This window comes from Rhinopithecus bieti, unplaced genomic scaffold (genome assembly GCF_001698545.2).
Source record: "Rhinopithecus bieti isolate Rb0 unplaced genomic scaffold, ASM169854v2 scaffold_13351, whole genome shotgun sequence".
Lineage (NCBI taxonomy): Eukaryota > Metazoa > Chordata > Mammalia > Primates > Cercopithecidae > Rhinopithecus > Rhinopithecus bieti.
The window spans coordinates 3909593-3929064 of NW_016807514.1; the positions used below are offsets into that span (position 1 = coordinate 3909593).

General features: G+C 50.4%; 2 protein-coding genes and 1 pseudogene across 10 annotated transcripts in view; all 3 read left to right on the forward strand.

Moving 5' to 3' along the window:
• The window catches only part of SLC35E2B (solute carrier family 35 member E2B), a 36168-nt gene extending 26405 nt beyond the window's left edge, over positions 1-9763 (forward strand). For all 3 annotated transcript variants that reach the window (XM_017882501.1, XM_017882503.1, XM_017882502.1), the window contains exons 8-9: positions 1252-1397; positions 6168-9763. In XM_017882501.1, coding sequence (XP_017737990.1) covers positions 1252-1397; positions 6168-6405 — 384 coding nt within the window. In that variant the 3' untranslated portion in view covers positions 6406-9763. The remainder of the gene's footprint in view (positions 1-1251; positions 1398-6167) is intronic.
• LOC108536038 (uncharacterized) lies at positions 8160-9763 on the forward strand (annotated as a pseudogene). The gene has a single exon (XR_001887402.1). The product of XR_001887402.1 is annotated as an uncharacterized LOC108536038 (transcript).
• A 2490-nt stretch (positions 9764-12253) lies between these two features.
• Positions 12254-19472, forward strand: part of CDK11B (cyclin dependent kinase 11B) — a 27022-nt gene continuing 19803 nt past the window's right edge. Inside the window, exons 1-5 of one of the 6 annotated variants that reach the window (XM_017882498.1) lie at positions 12380-12583; positions 14002-14125; positions 14198-14240; positions 17056-17171; positions 18398-18495. In XM_017882498.1, the coding sequence (XP_017737987.1) occupies positions 14232-14240; positions 17056-17171; positions 18398-18495 (223 nt within the window). In that variant the 5' untranslated portion in view covers positions 12380-12583; positions 14002-14125; positions 14198-14231. Of the gene's footprint in view, positions 12584-14001; positions 14126-14197; positions 14241-17055; positions 17172-18397; positions 18526-19472 lie in introns of all 6 variants that reach the window. The other 5 variants (XM_017882497.1, XM_017882496.1, XM_017882495.1 and 2 more) reach the window with 5 other exon arrangements.

Here is a 19472-nt window from a genome sequence, read left to right on the forward strand (position 1 = left end):
CTCGGCCTCCCAAAGTACTGGCATCACAGGCGTGAGACCACGCCGCCGGCCTATCTGTAGTATTATAGTTTATTCCCAACATTCATAATTGAATGAAATGCTGAGCTTCAAGTAAAGGTTAGTAAAGATAAAGATGCTGCCGGGCGCGGTGGCTCAAGCCTGTAATCCCAGCACTTTGGGAGGCCGAGATGGGCGGATCACAAGGTCAGGAGATCGAGACCATCCTGGCTAATATGGTGAAACCCTGTCTCTACTAAAAAATCCAAAACCTAGCCGGGCGACGAGGCAGGCGCCTGTAGTCCCAGCTACTTGGGAGGCAGAGGCAGGAGAATGGCGTAAACCTGGGAGGCGGAGCTTGCAGTGAGCTGAGATCCGGCCACTGCACTCCACCCTGGGCGACAGAGCCAGACTCCGTCTCAAAAAAAAAAAAAAGATAAAGATGCAGTTTTTTCCCAGTTGAGTTCATGGACCTTCTAAATGCAATTTGTAGACTTCCCTAGAGTCCACCACACAGAGGGTTCTCTGTGCGAGGTGCAGTTTCGAGTTCTTATCTTACTGTAGTTTTCTGGATTTTAACCCATTAGCTATCAAGGCTGGCTGGCTTGGCCGTTCTCCCTGTGAGGAAGTTGTGGTTGCCGGCCGGGGCCATCAGTTCTTGTCGGTGTATACTCAGCAGTGGAACTGCTGGATTATATAATAATTCTGTGTTTAATTTTTTTTTTTTTTTTTTTTTTTTTTTTTTTTTGGAGATGGAATCTCACTCTGTTGCCCAGGCTGGGGTGCAGTGGTGCAATCTCATCTCACTGCAGCCTCCGCCTCCCGGGTTTAAGTGATTGTCCTGCCTCCCTCCTGAGTAGCTGGGATTACAGGCGCGCACCACCACGCCTGGCTAATTTTTGATTTTTAGTAGAGACGGGGTTTCACCGGGTTGGCCAGACTGGCCATGCCCGGCCCCTCCTTGGGGTGTCTGTTGCATTTTCCTGCTGATGGTGATGTTCGGCTGCTTTCACGTGCTTGTTGTCCGTTTGCATCTGCATGGTGAAAACTAATTAGTGCAAAAAATAATGGGAAAAAAATAAAATGGATGAGTGCACAGTTCAGCTCTCCGCCCTAGAGGCATTGTCATAGCTGTCCTCAGTGTCAGCAGTTTTACCCCGTGTCTGGGCAGGAGTGGCGCTGGGCATTTTTGGTGGATGGTTAGTAAATGGAAAATGCAAACCAATAGAGTATCGTTTTGTTTTTGCCACATAGGACGTCCCAGTGATCGGGAGGAGCGGGAAGAGCTTCAGCTACAACCAGGACGTGGTGTTGCTGCTTCTGACAGATGGAGTCCTGTTCCACCTTCAGAGCGTCACGGCCTACGCCCTCATGGGGAAGATCTCCCCTGTGACATTCAGGTGAGTGGAGGAACTTTCCAGGAGCTGAGGGTGTCCACGTTGTTTCAAGAGGAGACTAAAAATCTAGGTATTGTTATAAGAGACACATGTGATTCTCTTCCACGGGGATGACTGTGGCTATGCACTGTAATTACTAGGCCATTTTATACCCATGACGTTTGAAATGCAAATGATAGGCTGGGCCCAGGGGCTCACGCCTGTAATCCCAGCACTTGGGAGGACAAGGCAAGTGGATCATTTGAGGTCGGGAGTTCAGACCAGCCTGGTCAACATGGTGAAACCCTGTCTCTACTAAAAATACAAAAAATTAGCCAGGTGTGGTGGTGCGCCTGTAATCCCAGCTGCTCAGGAGGCTGAGGCAGGAGAATCACTTGAACCAGGGAGCCGGAGGTTACAGTGAGGTGAGGGCATGCCACTGCGCTCCAGCCTGCGTGATGAGAGCGAGACTCCATCTCAAAAAAAAAAAGCGAAGAGGCCGGGCGCGGCAGCGCAAGCCTGTAATCCCAGCACTTTGGGAGGCCGAGATGGGTGGATCACGAGGTCAGGAGATCGAGACCATCCTGGCTAACACGGTAAAACCCCGTCTCTACTAAAAAAAATACAAAAAACTAGCCGGGCGAGGTGGCGGGCGCCTGTAGTCCCAGCTACTCGGGAGGCCGAGGCAGGAGAATGGCGTAAACCCAGGAGGCGGAGCTTGCAGTGAGCTGAGATCCGGCCACTGCACTCCAGCCTGGGCGGCAGAGCGAGACTCCGTCTCAAAAAAAAAAAAAAAAAGAAATGATAAACTGTAAAATAAACTGTAAACTGTGTGAAATAGGTTTTTAGGGAAATGTCCACTAGAAGTCTTTGCATTTGAAGGTTTTTGAAATTGAGTGCTTTTCCATCTAGAATAACGGTGCCTCAACTAGTCTTGTCTGCAGGAATGGAATGGTCTCGAGATTCTGGGCTGTCCAGTGCAGCAGCCACTGGCCACATACAGCTTCTGAGCACTTGAAATGTGGAGAATATAACAAGGACCAGATTCTAAATTCAAGCTGATTGTCGTCAGTTTGAACTTGAACAGACACCGGTGGTCACTGGTTCCTGTGCCACGCAGTGCAGCTCTAGAAACGGGGGTGAGGCTCCTTCAGCTTCTTTCCACTTCTGTAACTGAACAGATTGAAGTTGCAATTTATTTATTTATTTATTTTATTTCCCCCAAAACAGAATCTTGCTCTGTCACCCAGAGCTTGAGTGCCGTGGTGTGATCTCGGCTCACTGCAAACTCCGCCTCCAGGTTCAAGCGATTCTTCTGCCTCAGCCTCCTGAGTAGCTGGGATTACAGGCCAATGCCACTATGCCCAGCTGGTTTTTGTATTTTTAGTAGAGACAGGGTTTCACCATGTTAGCCAGGCTGTTCTCAAACTCCTGACCTCAGGCAATCTGCCCGCGTCGGCCTCCCATAGTGCTGGGATTATAGGCAGGAGCCACCACGCCCAGCCAAAGGTGCAATTTGAAGACTGGAAACTAGCCGGGAGGACTGGAGGTCGAGGCGGGCGGATCGCCTGAGCTCAGGAGTTCAAGACCACCCTGGGCAACGTGGTGAAACCCCATCTTTACTAAAACACAAAAAATTAGCCAGGCCTGGTGAAATGCACCTGTAGTCCCAGCTACTTGGGAGGCTGAGGCATCAGAATCACTTCAGCCAAGGAGGCAGATGTGGAGTGAACCGAGATCGCGCCACTGCACTCCAGCTTGGGCTACAGAGTGAGACTCCGTCTCAAAAAAAAAAAAAGACTGGAGACTTTTTAGTGGCAAATACAAAGAACGAGGTTATGTCACCAGCAGGGGTAGAAGTCCCCGCAATTGGCATCGGCAGCCGCCTCATAGTCCCCGCGACTGGCAGCAGCAGCTGTGGCCGCCTCATATCCTGTTGTGGAAGTCAGCGGCCCTTTTTTCTGAAACTTCTAATCTGTCATGAGGAGGCAGAATGGTCCCCAAACATGAAGTGAAAAGCAGATGTTGGGGCTGGCGGGGGTGGGGGACAGTCAAGTGTAGCTCTCCCTCTTCTCTGCTTTCCATCTGGTCCAAGTCAGTGCGGTAAATTCTCAAATACCCGTCGGAGCTGGTAGCCGCGCACCGCGCACGCAGCGTTCCCCAGCTGAGAAACTGGAGCTCGCGCCTCCTCTCACCAGCAGGCCCCGCAGGCCCCACACAGAGCCGCCTCTTCCATGGTGCTGCCCTGCCCCACGCTTCCTGCATCCTGAGCAGGAGGTGTCTCCGAGACAGGAAAAATGGCTGCGCTTTCTGAGTTTTTCTGGAGTTCACAGTGGTCTCCTGGGCTTGGTCACTGTCTCTCACCAGCATGTTTCTTTCTGGGGTCAGGAATTATTTCCAAATGCTCCTGAAGCCTAGTGTTTTAGTGAACATTAGTGATTGTTAGCAGTGGTTTAAAAAAAAAATAAAGCTTTTTTTTTTTTTTTTTTTNCCCAGGCTGGAGTGCAGTGACGCGATCTCAGCTCACTGCGACCCCTCCTCCCAGGTTCAGGAAATTCTCCTGCCTCAGCCTCCCGAGTAGCTGGGATTACAGGCGCCCGCCACCACACCCAGCTAATTTTTATATTTTTAGTGGAGACAGGGTTTCATCATCTTGGCCAGGCTGGTCTTGAGCTTCTGACCTCAGGTGATCCGCCTGCCTCGGCCTTGCAAAGTGCTGGGATTACAGGCGTAAGCCACCACGTGTTACCCAATTATTTTTCTCTTTCTTTCTTTCTTTATTTTTGAGATGGAGTCTTGCTCTGTCGCCCAGGCTGGAGTGTGGTGGCGCCATCTCGGCTCACTGCAAGCTCTGCCTCCTGGGTTCAAACAATTCTCCTGCCTCAGCCTCCCGAGTAGCTGGGACCACAGGCGCCGCCACCACACCTGGCTAATTTTTTTGTATGTTTAGTAGAGACGGAGTTTCACTGTGTTAGCCAGAATGATCTCGATCTCCTGACCTTGTGATCTGCCTGCCTTGGCCTCCCAAAGTGCTGGGATTACATTCGTGAGCCACCGCGCCCGGCCTGCCTGATTATTTTTCAATAGTATTTTCTTGTTTCATTTTCATGTTGCAAGAGCAGTGAATTAAGTACTCATTATGAAAAGTTTGCACAGGGTATTTCCCGTCACCCTTTTTTTGCACAGTCCTAGCGTTGTGTATTTGGTGTCCTTTTGCACCCAACAAACGACCTCAAGGGATTGTTTCCCCTGGGGCTGCAGAGGCGCTGCGAGTGTGTGGGTAATGTTCTTCTTTTTTTTTTGAGACAGTCTTGCTCTGTCGCCCAGGCTGGAGTGCACAATCTCAGCTCACTGCAGCCTCCTCCTCCCAGGTTCAAGCTATTCTCCTGCCTCAGCTTCCTGAGTAGCTAGGATTACAGGCTACTACCCAGTCCGCCACCACATCCAGCTAATTTTTTGTATTTTTAGTAGAGACGGAGTTTCACCGTGTTAGCTAAGATGATCTTGATCTGACCTCGTGATCCGCCCGCCTCAGCCTCCCAAAAGGCTGGGATTACAGGTGTGAGCCGCCACGCCTGGGCTGATGTTTTTGTTCTTTAGAGAGCAGGCTGAAGTACTCAAGGGGTGAAATGTCACGATTTCTGTAATTTTTTTTTGTTTGTTTTTTTGAGACAGAGTCTCTTGCCCAGGCTGGAGGGCAGTGGCACAATCTCGGCTCACTGCAAGCTCCGCCTCCCGGGTTCACACCATTCTCCTGCCTCAGCTTCCTGAGCAGCTGGGACTACAGGCACCCGCCACCATGCCCGGCTAATTTTTCATATTTTTAGTAGAGACAGGGTTTCACCGTGTTAGCCAGGATGGTCTCTATCTCCTGACCTCGTGATCCGCCTGCCTCGGCATCCCAAAGTGCTGGGATTACATGCGTGAGCCACCGCGCCCGTCCTCAATATCTGTAATTTACTTAAAATATTCCATCCGGGTGTGGTAGCTCACGCCTGTGATCCCAGCGGTGTGGGAGACCCAGGTGGGAAGATCACTTGAGCCCAGGATTTAAAGACCAGCCTGGAGGCCGGGCGCGGTGGCTCAAGCCTGTAATCCCAGCACTTTGGGAGGCCGAGACGGGCGGATCATGAGGTCAGGAGATCAAGACCATCCTGGCTAATACGGTGAAACCCTGTCTCTACTAAAAAATACAAAATCTAGCCGGGCGAGGTGGCGGGCACCTGTAGTCCCAGCTACTCGGGAGGCTGAGCCAGGAGAATGGCGTAAACCCGGGAGGCGGAGCTTGCAGTGAGCTGAGATCCGGCCACTGCACTCCAGCCTGGGCGGCAGAGCAAGACTCCATCTCAAAAAAAAAAAAAAAAAAAAAAAAAAGACCAGCCTGGGCTACACAGTGAGACCCACCTCAATGGGCTGAAGCTGATGAGGCGATGTCATGAATTCCTGCGTCTAGATCACAGGATGTGGCCGTTCCTTAGATTTCTCCTCCTCTGCCTTTTGTAATCATGAAAAGTACCCCTTAAAAAAGAAGGGGACAAGGGAGCAGGCAAGCCCCACTCAAAGCTCCCAAACCCCTGGGCTGAGCTCACCACCCGGTCCCGTCGAGCACCCCCGCCCCATCCTGGTCTCCAGACCCGGGGTCAGCCGGGCTGCTGGCTGCAGGCTTGATGTCACCGTGACCCTGAGTGCCTCCACCCCACCCCAGCCTCCAGACCCAGGCTCAGCCAAGCTGCTGGCCACGGGCCGAGGTGACCATGACCCTGAGCGCCCCTGCTCCCTCCCTTGTCTCTGCAGTGTCGCCAGCACCGTGAAGCATGCCTTGTCCATCTGGCTCAGCGTAATCGTTTTTGGCAACAAGATCACCAGCTTGTCGGCAGTCGGCACAGCCCTAGTGACAGTTGGGGTCCTGCTCTACAACAAGGCCAGGCAGCACCAGCAGGAGGCGCTGCAGAGCCTGGCTGTAGCCACCGGCCGGGCCCCAGAGGACACGGTGGAGCCGCTGCTTCCACAGGACCCCAGGCAGCATCCCTGAGAGCAGGAAGCTGCCAGCTGCTGATGTTCTCGTGACACTGCATCTCCTGGAAACGGACAGGGACGCCCTCCTCCATGGCCCTGCTGGGGTGCAGGACACGGGGAGCTAAGGCGGCCATTCCCTGAGGTTTTCTTGGTTTGCCGATGAAGACCAGTGGAAACTCAAACTGAGGACTCCAGGTATCAGCTTCCTAGAGTGGAGACCAGAGCCCCATGTCAGCTGAGCCCATCCCCGTGTAATGTGAAAACAGCCTCTGCGGCTCCCATGCTGGGGGTGCCCACTTCCTCTCTGGGCAGCACCCCAGGGTCCACGGGGAGCCAGAGCTGGGTCCAGTGCCAACGAGAGCTGCTCCCTGCTACAGCCAAGAGAGCACTCAGCTTCCCACACCAGCCATCGAAGGCCCTGAGGCCCTGGACTGGCTGCAGATTGGCCCTGGGCATGAGGCCACAGAGCAGGGCCGACGGGCAGGGACAGAGGGCCCTGGAAGGAAGGGTCTCCTGCTGCCACAGTGGGCAATCAGAACTTCTCCTCACCTGACCCACCAGGGCTGTGGGCATCCTCAGATTATCCCAGAGTCATCGCGAGCCTCAAGCTACAGCATTGCATGGAAATCAAGGGCTATGACCACGGAGGCCATTCCGTCCCTTCTGTGAAGAGGAAGGCCCCCGTACCCCTTCCACATCCTGGGCTGCATGAGCCCCCCACTCCAGGGTGCCCTGTCCATCACCTTCCACACCCTGGACTGCGTGAGTGCCCGCTCTGGGGCGTCCTGCCTGTCACTTCCACACCCTGGGCTGCATGAGCCCCCCCACCCCAGGGCACCCTGCCCTCCTACCTGTGGTGGTTTCTAGCCCTGAGGTTGAGGACAAAGCTCTTGTGTTTAACTTGGAAGGAGATGTGTACATTCCTTTTCTTTTTTGGACTCCGAGTATCAGGCACGCTACTCTGAGGTCCCTGTGGGGTGACCCTATCTGTTCTCCCTTGGAGCCCACTGTTCCTAATCTCATCATCCAGCACCTGTCCGGATTCCCCACCTGAGCCTTGAGCAGGACATTGCAGTGTTGATGGCGATGGCTTGGGTTACTGGTGTTTACTTGGGCGCCATCCTTGCTGAAAAAGGAAGCACCCACACTGAATGTTCTGAGGTGCGTGGTGTGTGTCAGGCGCCCACCCCGTCCCACTCTCCCTGAGGGACAGCCGTCGTGCACGGTGGGGCCAAGGGTCAGCTCAACTCATCCTCCTCAGCATCACGCATCCCCGAAGGTACAGGAGGCCTGAGGAGTGGCTGCTGGAGCTGTGTGTTAGGTACAGGCTTCTGACCATGCCTGAGCTCTTCACCCCCCATCTCGCAGCCAGCGAATTCCTGTGCCTGGTGCAGTCTGTTGCCGGCGAGCCTTTGAGACCCAGAGCTCCAGGGCTTGTCAGAGGCAGCATGGGGCTCCAGTGGCCCCGAGTCTCATGTCCCTGCCTGCTCCATCCCGAGTCTCATTTTCCCTGCATGCTCTTTAGGCCATTGGCGTCTGAGATCACTTCACTGGTTTTCCATTTGGCTTCTCACCTGGGAAATACAAAAAAAGCCCCTCCTGAAGATAAAGTCATTCAGAAACAGCAATAATTATGACTCATTAGCTACTTACTCAAAAAAGTCTGCCTTGATGGTGGACTGAAATGAGGCTTTTTAACCCACAAGCAACTTTTTTATTTTTTTTGAGACTGTCTTGCCCTGTCTGTCACCCAGGTTGGAGTACAGTGGCATGATCTTGGCTCACTGCAGCCTCGACTTCTTGGGCTCAAGTGATCCTCCCATCTCAGCCTCCTGTGTCAGTCTAACCACAGGCATGTACCACCATGCCTGGCTATTTTTTTGTTGAGCTGGGCTCTCACTTTGTTGCCCAGGCTGGTCTTGAACTCCTCAGCTCAAGCAATCCTTCCCACTCAGCCTCCCGTAGTTTTGGGAATAACAGGCGTGCACCACTGCACCTGCTCCAGCCACTTGGATAAAACCACTGACCTGTGTGTGGAGGACAGGCCAGGTGTGTGCTCACTGCACTGGGAAGATATGTCATCATGTGACTTTCCCATTTTCCATTTCTCTTTTTCCGCTTTTCTCAAAAACCAATAGAAGACTGGGTGCGGTGGCTCACACCTGTAATCCCAGCACTTTGGGAGGCTGCAGCTGGCGGATCACAAGGTCAGGAGTTTGAGACCAGCCTGGCCAACATGATGAAACCCTGTCTCCACTAAAAATACAAAAATTAGCTGGGTGTGATGGTGGGTGCCTGTAATCCCAGCTACTCAGGAGACTGAGGCAGGAGAATTGTTTGAACGCTGGAGGTTGAGGTTGCGGTGAGCCGAGATCGTGCCATTGCACTCCAGCGTGGGCAATGGCAAGACTCTATCTCAAAAACACTATTAGAAAATGCCCTGGAGGTGGCAGAGGGTTGTAGATATGTGAGGCCAACCCCCAGGGTGGCCCTGTCCACCTCCCCATTGAGAATGGCTGCCAGGCTTCCCACTAGCCTCTGAAGATGACGGTCTGGTGTAAGGAGAAGTGCAGGTGCCTGGTTCTGAGCACCTTGGAATTTCTGGCTGCACATCCTCTGGTGCCCTCCCTTCCACCCGACAAGGAGCTTCCAGCCTGTTTTGATTTCCTGTTTGTGGACCAGAAACACATTTTTCCAAATGATGAGCAAATAGAGTGATGTCCTTTGTAATGCTGCCCTGGGGCCTCTTCCTCATCCTGGCAGAAGCAGCCTGGATACCATGCGGCGGCCGACACTGTGCCCTTGCTCAGGCGTGCCGTCCCTTCCTTCTCCCTCAGTCTCCTCTCCACGCCCAAGTCGGTTTCCAGCCGATGGTCTTTACGGCATTCCCAGTACAGCCAGGCACCAAGAGGCAATACCCAACGCCTGGCTTGGCCATGTTAACGATTGTATAGACATATATTTTTAAATAACTTTTATGTAATACTTTTATAGAATAGTAAGTTCTTGTTAACTGTCACAGATGTGCTTCTAGAAACGTACCGGGTGTTGTTACTTCCACTGAGTGTGTCCATGGTCGTGGTCTGTGCCTTTGTAAACAGAACACTTGAACCACCTCCCGAATTGGGTCATCTGCTTCCTGAAATTGACACTTAAGAGATGTGCATCTCTAACTTTCAAGGAAACTTCCCCACTAAATGGCATGAAAAGGTTTAAATAAAATCCAAGAGTCCCAATTCCTTCTGTAACAGTGTTAAAATAATCTGTCTGCCTGGAAAGATGAAAACACTCTTGCACAACCCAAAATGTGTCTTTAATTTGTGAAAAATTAACATGGTGAGTCAAACAGTCATTTTAAAGAGCTGAGCAAAGAATATCATCAGCCAAATAGAGCATTGCTTTGTAGGGTGCCTTTAAACTCCTGGCCACAAAACCAGTGAGCTCTGCTTGCTGCTGCCACGCTCCTGGATGATCACTTAGATGGGTCAGTGGGAATAACAGGCGAACAAGACAGTTCTTGACATCTGTCCAAATGATGTCCTCCTAAGGCCTGGAAGTATTTCATTGCTGGAAGAAGGAAACAAGAATGTCATTCCAGATAGAAATGGACTTCTCTCTCTTGCCCTCGATCGATAGAAACGGACTTCTCTCTCTCTCTCTCGCCTTCAACCAACACGGTACTAAGCGGTTTCTTCTTTCCCAACGTATGTGCGTGCCCTGCTGGGGGCCTTACTTGATAGACTGAGAGTGTCCTAGCTCCCCTAATGAATCTGACTAGTTCTCTGTCCCGGCTGAGGATCCAGGAGTGGGACATCCACCCTCAGATCCCTCAGGGCACAGAAACCTTCAGCTTGGCTGTCTCAAGTAATTCTTCCAGTTTCCCTGTGGGCCTCTGATGTTTGAGTGTGATGGCTGCTAGATCCTTAAGGAAAACTCAGTTGGAAACTTCCAACTTGCAGTCCTTTTTTGTTGTTTTCCATTTCATTTCACTTACAGCTGAAAGCGGCATTCAGCTGACTTGCTCATTTAAACTGTTCACAGAGTCTGAACTGCCAACGTGGTATTGGAGGCTCCATCTTGTAAGAGGGCCACAGACTTTCCCACATGTGAAAACTTGAAAATTACATCAACAATCGATGTCAGAGCCAAATTACATTTCCTTTATACCAAACAAAACTATGAGAACTAAAAGTACATTGTACAAAATGTTTCTAGTGTTTTGTATGTGACCTATTTCAGTATTTATATTACTAGATCAGTGCTTTCTATTCTGTTAAATAATGTAACCAGTCGCTGTTAATTCTGCCACCAAAATAAGCTGATACTGTGTAACTAATCCTGTGGACACTTCCTGCTTATTTTTGACTAAACTAAGCAGCCATGGTAGCAGCTATGATTCTTGCTCAGCAAGTAAAATAAATGTTAAATATGGACTACTTTGTTTTCTTCCTTGTGTAGCTCTGATGTTTATGCTGCTGAAATGATCAAGGTTGGCATCTTACTGCCTACACCAGTTTCTAGCAACCTAAAATGAGCAAGAGAAACCAATTCTCCAAAACAAGAGGCTATTTGCATACGGCCAAGGATTGCAATCCAGGGTCCGTCCACAGGCTCATCTGAGAGGCTGGGGCAAGGGCGAGCTTCTGCAGGTGGAAAGAAGTCCATGTAAGCTATTCTGACACAAAGGTCAGTGGCTACAGGAGCTTGTTGCGGTGGTGGCCTTTGTTCACTGATGGGGCTGGCTGTTGCTAGCAGAGGGTCTTCACAGAAGTGGCTTAACCCCAACTTCTAGTTGGGAAAGGCCTTTGTGGCAGGTCCTACTACAAACACAAGTGCGAGGCCGCTTCCTCCTCATTGCCTCCGGTGTCGATTTTATTCGGGTTTGACATAAGTGGCAGCATTTGGGTACTCACAGATTTCATGAAGGGTAAAATGGAGATTTTTGGCCAGGTGTGGTGGCTCATGCCTATAATTCCAGCACTTTGGGAGGCTGGTGGGTAGATTACTTTAGGTCAGGAGTTCAAGACCAGCCTGGCCAACATGGCAAAACCCTGTCACTACTAAAAATACAAAAGTCTGCCAGGTGTGGTGGTGCACACCTGTAATCCCAGCTACTTGGGAGGCTGAGGCAGGAGAATCACTTGAACCCGGGAGGCGGAGGCTAGTTACCCAAAATTGTGCCACTGCACTCCAGCCTGGGTGACAGAGCAAGAGGACTTCTCAAAAAAAAAAAAAAAAAAAAAAAAAAAAAAAAAAAAAAAAAAAGAAACAAAACAAAACAAAAAAAAAAACCCAGGTGCAGTAGCTCACGCCTGTAATCCCAGCATTTTGGGAGGCCAAGGCGGGCAGATGACGAGGTCACGAGACCGAGACCATCCTGGCTAACATGGTGAAACCCTGTCTCAACTAAAAATACCAAAAATTAGCCAGGCGTGGTGGCGGGCGCCTGTGGTTCCAGCTACTCGGGAGAATCCCTTGAAGCCGGGAGGGGGCTGCAGTGAGCCAAGTCTACGCCACTGCACCCCAGCCTGCGTGGCAGAGCGAGACTTCGACTCACAAGCAAATACATAAATAAATAAAATCACATCGTAAGAGCTCTCCCTGCCCTGTTTTTGGGTAAGGTTCAGAGTTAAACTCCGAGATGAGCCTTCACAAGACGCACAGACCTGAGGCGCCTCAGGAGGTAACTAGCAGGTAAATGGAGCGCGCTCCAACCACCCGCCACTAGCGGTCCCAGCGGTCAAGGGGATGGAATACGGGCGTCCAACGCGAAGGCACTCCGATTGCAAGCCTTGCCACAGGCGCGGGCTTCGCTACCGGGGCAGTCCGGGTCGGATTCCGGAAGCCGGCCACGCGTTCCGCGCAGGCGCAAACTGCTCCCAAAGTAAGCGTCCGCTCGTCGCCCCAATGTTGCGTCATCAGCCCGCGCCGAAATCGGAGGTGCAGCTCACGGCGCTGTTTCTTCCGGAGTCCTGGATCTGAGCAAGCGCTGTCTTATGCGTCATCATCCCGCGCAGGCACAGGAAGTGCCACACAGAGGGAACCGCTGTCGTTGTCTCGAATTCTGGGCCGGAGGCCGGCTATTGTGTCATGATTACGCGCCAACACAGAAAGTGACGATACTCCTGGCGCGCGCCGGTAGCTGTTTCTTCTCTGGCTCCGGGACCGGCGGCAGCGGCGGCGGCGGCGTAGGGGTGAGTTCCGATTGGGCGGACCAGGTGTGGGAGCGCGGCGAGAACTGCGCACCGAGGTCTTTCTTCCGAGCAGGCCTCGGAGCGGGGCGGACCTGGGCCCAGGGGCGAGCGATACCCTCGCTTCCGCGGACAGTCTCATCCCGCACCGAACTTCGGGTGGTGGAGGCGGCGGGCCCAAACGCTCTCTGGAGCCAGCGTCTGCCAGGCTGAACCTCAAGTGTGCGTGACTGCACCCAAGGAGATAGCCCACTGCCCGGGTCAGGTGGCCTTGTTCGCGAGCACATCTCGGAGCGTCTCCCCGGTCTCAAGGTGCAGCTGTCCAGTGTGCTAGTGGCCTCACGTAGTCCATGTGGTCCTTCTAGCAGATTCTGACAGTAAAAGCAGTGTTTGATGAGTGGCAGGTCATGAGTTAAGAGCCTTTCAATGGACGATCTTTAATCCGCGATCGATACTGTCACGTAGGTCGTGTTATTCTGGTTGTACAGAAGACTAAACTGAGGTGAATTACGTTACCTAAGACCGTACAAGAATGACAGAAACGAGATTTGATTTCAAGCGGTCATTTTTCAGAACTCATCACTCTTTTTTGTTGCCCATGCTATAGTGCAGTGACTGTTCACAAGCGCACTTCAGCCTGGAACTCCTGGGCTCAATTGGTCCTCCTATCTCAAGCTTGCAGAGTACCTAGAACTACAGGCCCTCGGGCCCGCGCCACCTTGCCCCTGGCTCACAACTTATCCTTCTTTTTTCTTCCTCTTTTTTTTTTTTTTTTTTTTTAGACAGGGTCTTGTGCAGTGACGGGGCCTTGGCTCACTGGGACCTCCGCCTTTCGGATTCAAGCGATTCTTCTGCCTCAGCCTCCCGAGTAGCTGGGATTACAGGCATCTGCCACCACGCCCAGCTAAGTTTTGTGTTTTTAGTAGAGACGGGTTTCGCCGTGTTGGCCAGGCTGGTCTTGAACTCCTGACTTTGTGATCCACCTGCCTCAGCCTACTTTTTTTTTTTTTTAACCAAGTCTTACTTTGTCATCCAGGCTGGAGTGCAGTGGCGCAGTGTTGGCTCACCGCAGCCTTGACCTCTCTGATTCAAGTGATCCTCCTGCTTCTGCTCCCTAAGTAGCTAAGAATACAGGCACGCGCCACCACACTCGACTAATTTTTGTGTTTTCTGTAGAGATGAGGTTTTGCCATGTTGCCCAGGCTGGTCTTGAACTGCTGAGCTCAAGTGATCCATCCGCCTTGGCCTCCCAAAGTGCTAGGGTTACTGTCTTGAGCCACTGCGCTGGGCCACAACTTCTTATTCTTAATGAGGATTTATTCTGAATGCCTCAAAAGTGACCAGGTTCAAGTGTTCAGAAACAACAGAGCACCATAGCTTGCTGTGTCCTGATGTAGGCTGAATTATTTTTCTTTTTGCAGTGTTTTAACTCAAATGGGTGATGAAAAGGACTCTTGGAAAGTGAAAACTTTAGATGAAATTCTTCAGGAAAAGAAACGAAGGAAGGAACAAGAGGAGAAAGCAGAGATAAAACGCTTAAAAAATGTAAGCCATATTTTTTAAGTAAGTGGTTTTCTGAAAGGAAATTTAATTTCTTTGCCCTCATTTTTCCATTAGAGCAACGCTTCTTCCGTGAAGTTCTTTTGTCCAAATGTCACAGGTGAGCCCAAAATCTATTACAAAAATTAACAAAAACATTTAAATATTCAGTTGGCATTAAAGGCGGATTTAACACACTAAAGCTGTATCTAGATTGAGCATACATGGAGAATAAAATACTTTGAATGTTAAGTCATTAGCAAAACTGGACTAATTTTTCTCATTTCATCATTAGTACATTCATAATACTATCTCTGAGTATTTTTAATATAGTGGGAACTTGCCTTGAAATTAATAGAAATATTTTACATCTTTCTTGGTTTGCATAGTACTGTACTCAGGAATCCTTTTCAGGAATTTGGTTAGAGGCGCTGGCAAAGTACCTCTTTTGCCAAGATTTGTAGCATCATTTGAGATGTTTGTGAGTACAGGCATACCTTGTTGTGTTAGACTTCACTTTATTGTGCTTCACAGATTTTGTAATTTTTCCAGATTAAAGGTTTGTAGCAAACTCTGCATTGCGCGTTTTTGCAATAGCATGTGCTCACTTTGTTAGAGTTTTTAATTTTTTTTTTTTTTTGGAGACGCCCAGGCTGTTGCCCTGGCTGAAGTGCGGTGGCACAATCTCGGCTCGCTGCAAGCTCCACCTCCCAGGTTCACGCCATTCTCCTGCCTCAGCCTCCTGAGTAGCTGGGATTACAGGCACCCGCCAAATTTTTTGTATTTTTAGTAGATATGGGGTTTCTCCATGGTCTCAATCTCCTGACCTTGTGACCCGCCTGCCTCGGCCTCCCAAAGTGCTGGGATTACAGGCATGAGCCACTATGCCCAGCCGAGGTTTTTTATTTATTTATTTATTTTGAGACGGAGTCTCGCTGTGTTGCCCAGGCTGGAGTGCAGTGGCGCAATCTCGGCTCACTGTAAGCTCCGCCTCCCGGGTTCATGCCATTCTTCTGCCTCAGCCTCCTAAGTAGCTGGGACTACAGGCGCCCACCAATATACCTAGCTGATTTTTTGTATTTTTTACTAGAGATGGGGTCTCACCGTGTTAGCCAGGATGGTCTCAATCTCCTGACCTTGTGATCCACCTGCCTCGGCCTCCCAAAGTGCTAGGATTACAGACATGAGCCATCACGCCCAGCCTTTTTTTTTTTGTTTTGAGACAAGAGTCTTGCTCCACTGCGCAGGCTGGAGTGCAGTGGCGTGATCTTGGCTCATTGCCACCTCCGCCTCCTGGGTTCAAACGATTCTCCTGTCTCAGCCTCCCATGTAGTTGGGACTACAGGCGCCTGCCACCATGCTCGGCTAATTTTTGTGTTTTTAGTAGAGTTGGGCTTTTACCTTGTTGATCAGGCTGGTCTTGAACTCCTGACCTCAGGTGATCCTCCTGCCTCAGCGTCCCAAAGTGCTGGGATTACAGGCGTGAGCCACTATGCCCGGCCTAAACCAAACTTTTATATGCATTAGGAAACCAAAAATTTGTGTGACTCACTTTATTGTGGTGTTCTGGAGCCAAACCCAGCATATCTCCAAGGTATGCCTGTACTATATGAGGTATCACAAAGTATTTGGTTTGTAGGATACGTCTTAAGACTCATTTTTGGCTCATATAAGCAACTAACATACTTGGCATAGAGTCTAATGTCTCTTGTCATATATGCTATTTTTTAATTTCTCAAGTTTCAGAGTACAGAGAGTTGTAATTTTTTTTGTTTGTTTGTTTTGTTTTGTTTTTTGAGACGGAGTCTCACTCTGTCGCCCAGGCTGGAGTGCAGTGGCGGGATCTCAGCTCACTGCAAGCTCCGCCTCCCGGGTTTATGCCATTCTCCTGCCTCAGCCTCCCAAGTAGCTGGGACTACAGACGCCCTCCACCACGCCCAGCTAGTTTTTTGTATTTTTTAGTAGAGACGGGGTTTCACCGTGTTAGCCAGGATGGTCTCAATCTCCTGACCTCGTGATCCGCCCGTCTCGGCCTCCCAAAGTGCTGGGATTATAGGCGTGAGCCACCGTGCCCGGCCGAGAGTTGTAATTTTAATGTGATGCGATTTGAGTGAAAGTTTGTTTGTTTGTTTTTTCCCGAGACAGAGTCTAGCTCTGTCTCCCAGGCTGGAGTGCAGTGGTGTGATCTCGGCTCACTGCAACGTTCGCCTCCCGGGTTGAAGCCATTCTCCTGCCTCAGCCTCCGAGTAGCTGGACTTACTGGCGCCACCACCACGCCCAGCTAATTTTTGTATTTTTAGTAGAGACAAGGTTTCACTGTGTTATCCAGGCTGGTCTCGAGCTCCTGACCTCGTGATCCGCCTGCCTCGGCCTCCCAAAGTGCTCAGATTACAAGTGTGAGCCACCGTGCCTGGCCACAAGTTGTTTTTATATATATATATATAGTAATATATATAGTGTATATACATATATATTTTTTTTTTTTTTTTTTTTTTTTTGGGACGGAGTCTCGCTCTTGTCGCCCAGGCTGAGTGCAGTGGGCCGGATCTCACCTCACTGCAAGCCCGCCCCCGGGTTTATGCCATCTCTCCCCGGCCTCAGCCTCCCGAGTAGCTGCCAGACTACAGGCACCCGCCACCTTCGCCTGGCTAGTTTTTTGTATTTTTAGTAGAGACGAGCGTTTCACCATGTTCGCCAGGATGGTCGTGCTCTCACTGACGTGTGATCCAGCCCGTCTTCGCGCCTCCCAAAGTGCTGGATTACAGCTGTGCAGCCACCGCGCGCCGCCAAGTTGTTTATATTTTTAACACTGGGCTCATTCAGAGTATATAGTTTGGTTTTGGATGTTGTCCAGGTTTGATTATTATTAAAATAATTCTATCTATGAAGAAAAAAAAGGTATAAAGAAAATGATTAGCTTTATCTTTGCTTCTTAGTCTGATGACCGGGATTCCAAGCGGGATTCCCTTGAGGAGGGGGAGCTGAGAGATCACCGCATGGAGATCACAATAAGGAACTCCCCATACAGAAGAGAAGACTCTATGGAAGACAGGTGAGTGGATGTAAGAGGTGCAAGAGCAAGCTGTACACAGCATGGCCTTGCAGGTCCTTCCTAGGGTTACTGTGACAACTGCCTGCTGTTGTAACTACTGAGGGGTACTCTTGTTTTTTTGAGACAGAGTCTCGGAGTCTCACTGTGTCGCCCGCCTGGGCTGGAGGCAGTGGTGCGATCTCCCCTCGCTGCAAGCTCCGCCTTCTGGGTTCACACCATTCTCCCGCCTCACCCTCCCGAGTAGCTGGGACTACAGGTGACCATCACCACACCCGGCTAATTTTCTGTATTTTTAGTAGAGACGGGGTTTCACCGTGTTAGGCAGGATGGTCTCAATCTCCTGACCTTGTGATCACCAGACTCAACCTCCCAAAATGCTGGGATTCCAGGCTTGAGCCACCGAGCCCGGCCGAGGTGTACTCTTTTCTAGAGTTACTCTGATGGGCATGCTGTTGTAACTGTTGAGGTTTGCTCTTTCCTAGGGTTACTGTGACACAGCGTAACTAGTGAGATTTCTATGTCACAGTTGTGACTGATTCTCATGTGTTGACTGTGGCCCTCCACACCCTTGCCCCTTGTTCCTGTAAAGAACTTTGCCATGTGTTACAATGATGAATAAAATTTACTATATAGGATTTTGCGCAGGCCAGGTGCGGTGGCTCATGCCTGTAATCTCAGCACCTTTGGAGGCCAAGGCGGGCTGATCACCTGAGGTCAGGAGTTCAAGACCAGTCTGACCAACATGGTGAAACCCCGTCTTAAAAGGAAAAAAAGGCCGGACACGGTGGCTCATGCCTATAATCCCATCACTTTGGGAGGCCGAGGAAGGCAGATCTGGAGGTCAGGAGATCGAGACCATCCTGGCTAACACAGTGAAGCCCTGTCTCTACTAAAAATACAAAAAATTAGCCGAGTGTGGTGGCGGTGCCTGTAGTCCTGTAGCTACTCTGGAGGCTGAGGCAGGAGAATGGCGTGATCCCAGGAGGCGGAGCTTGCAGTGAGCCGAGATGGCGCTACTGCACTCCAGCCTGGGCGACAGAGCGAGACTCCATCTCAAAAAAAAAAAGACGCCTAAAGTTGGAGAGATACTGTAATTTTTTAAATGATGTTTCAGCTTCGTTCCTATCTGAATCCTGCATTTTTCTGGGTTGAAGAAATCTCATAATAGCCTCATGTTTCTTTGCACTTTCTCAAGCGTGACACAGTGCTGTTGTGTTTTATTTCAGAGGAGAAGAAGATGATTCTTTGGCCATCAAACCACCCCAGCAAATGTCGCGGAAAGAAAAAGCTCATCACAGAAAAGATGAAAAGAGAAAAGAGAAACGTAGGCATCGTAGCCATTCAGCAGAAGGGGGTACAGAAGCATTTACTTTCTATGACGTCATGTTCAAGTGCGGTTTCTTTCCTGTTCTTACTCTTCTGCCTTCCCCAGAGCACCACTGAAAACCTAGAGAGAGCAGCCTCTAGCTGACAGCACGCGTGTGTCACAGAACATTCGGGAGGGCTAGTCCTTTTCCTCTGGGGTTTTCTCTCCCCCATTAGATTGTTCGGGAGCAGTTTGTTTACATTTAAAATGCCCTTAATTCAACAAGTGTAGGAGAACAACACCCCCCAAAATGGGTATTTGGTCAAGTCCAGAGAATGGGTTTGGCTTGAGCAGTTGTTTGACCTCATACCAACATCAGGAGGTTCTTACAGGTGTTAGGAAAATTGGACCTGGAGCCTGATTTAAATCTCATTATTATAAATATACTTGATAAATGAATGTGGCTTCATTGCATGGTATAGAAGCCTGCTGATAGCAAAGCTTTTTTCTGTAGTCTTTATGAGTAGTGATTTTTTGATTTTTTTTTTTTGAGACGGAGTCTTGCTCTGCCGCCCAGGCTGGAGTGCAGTGGCCGGATCTCAGCTCACTGCAAGCTCCGCCTCCCGGGTTCCCGCCATTCTCCTGTCTCAGCCTCCTGAGTAGCTGGGACTACAGGCGCCGCCACCTCGCCCGGCTAGTTTTTTTTTGTATTTTTTAGTAGAGATGGGGTTTCACCATGTTAGCCAGGATGGTCTCGATCTCCTGACCTCGTGATCCGCCCGTCTCGGCCTCCCAAAGTGCTGGGATTACAGGCTTGAGCCACCGCCCCCGGCCTAGTGATTTTTTTTATTATAAAACTAATAATTATAGTTTATTCAGCATAGAAAATTTTGAAAAGATGAATAACACGACCACGCACGGTGGCTCCCGCCTGTAATCCCAGCACTTTGGGAGGCCGAGGCGGGCAGATCACGAGGTCAGGAGATTGAGACCAT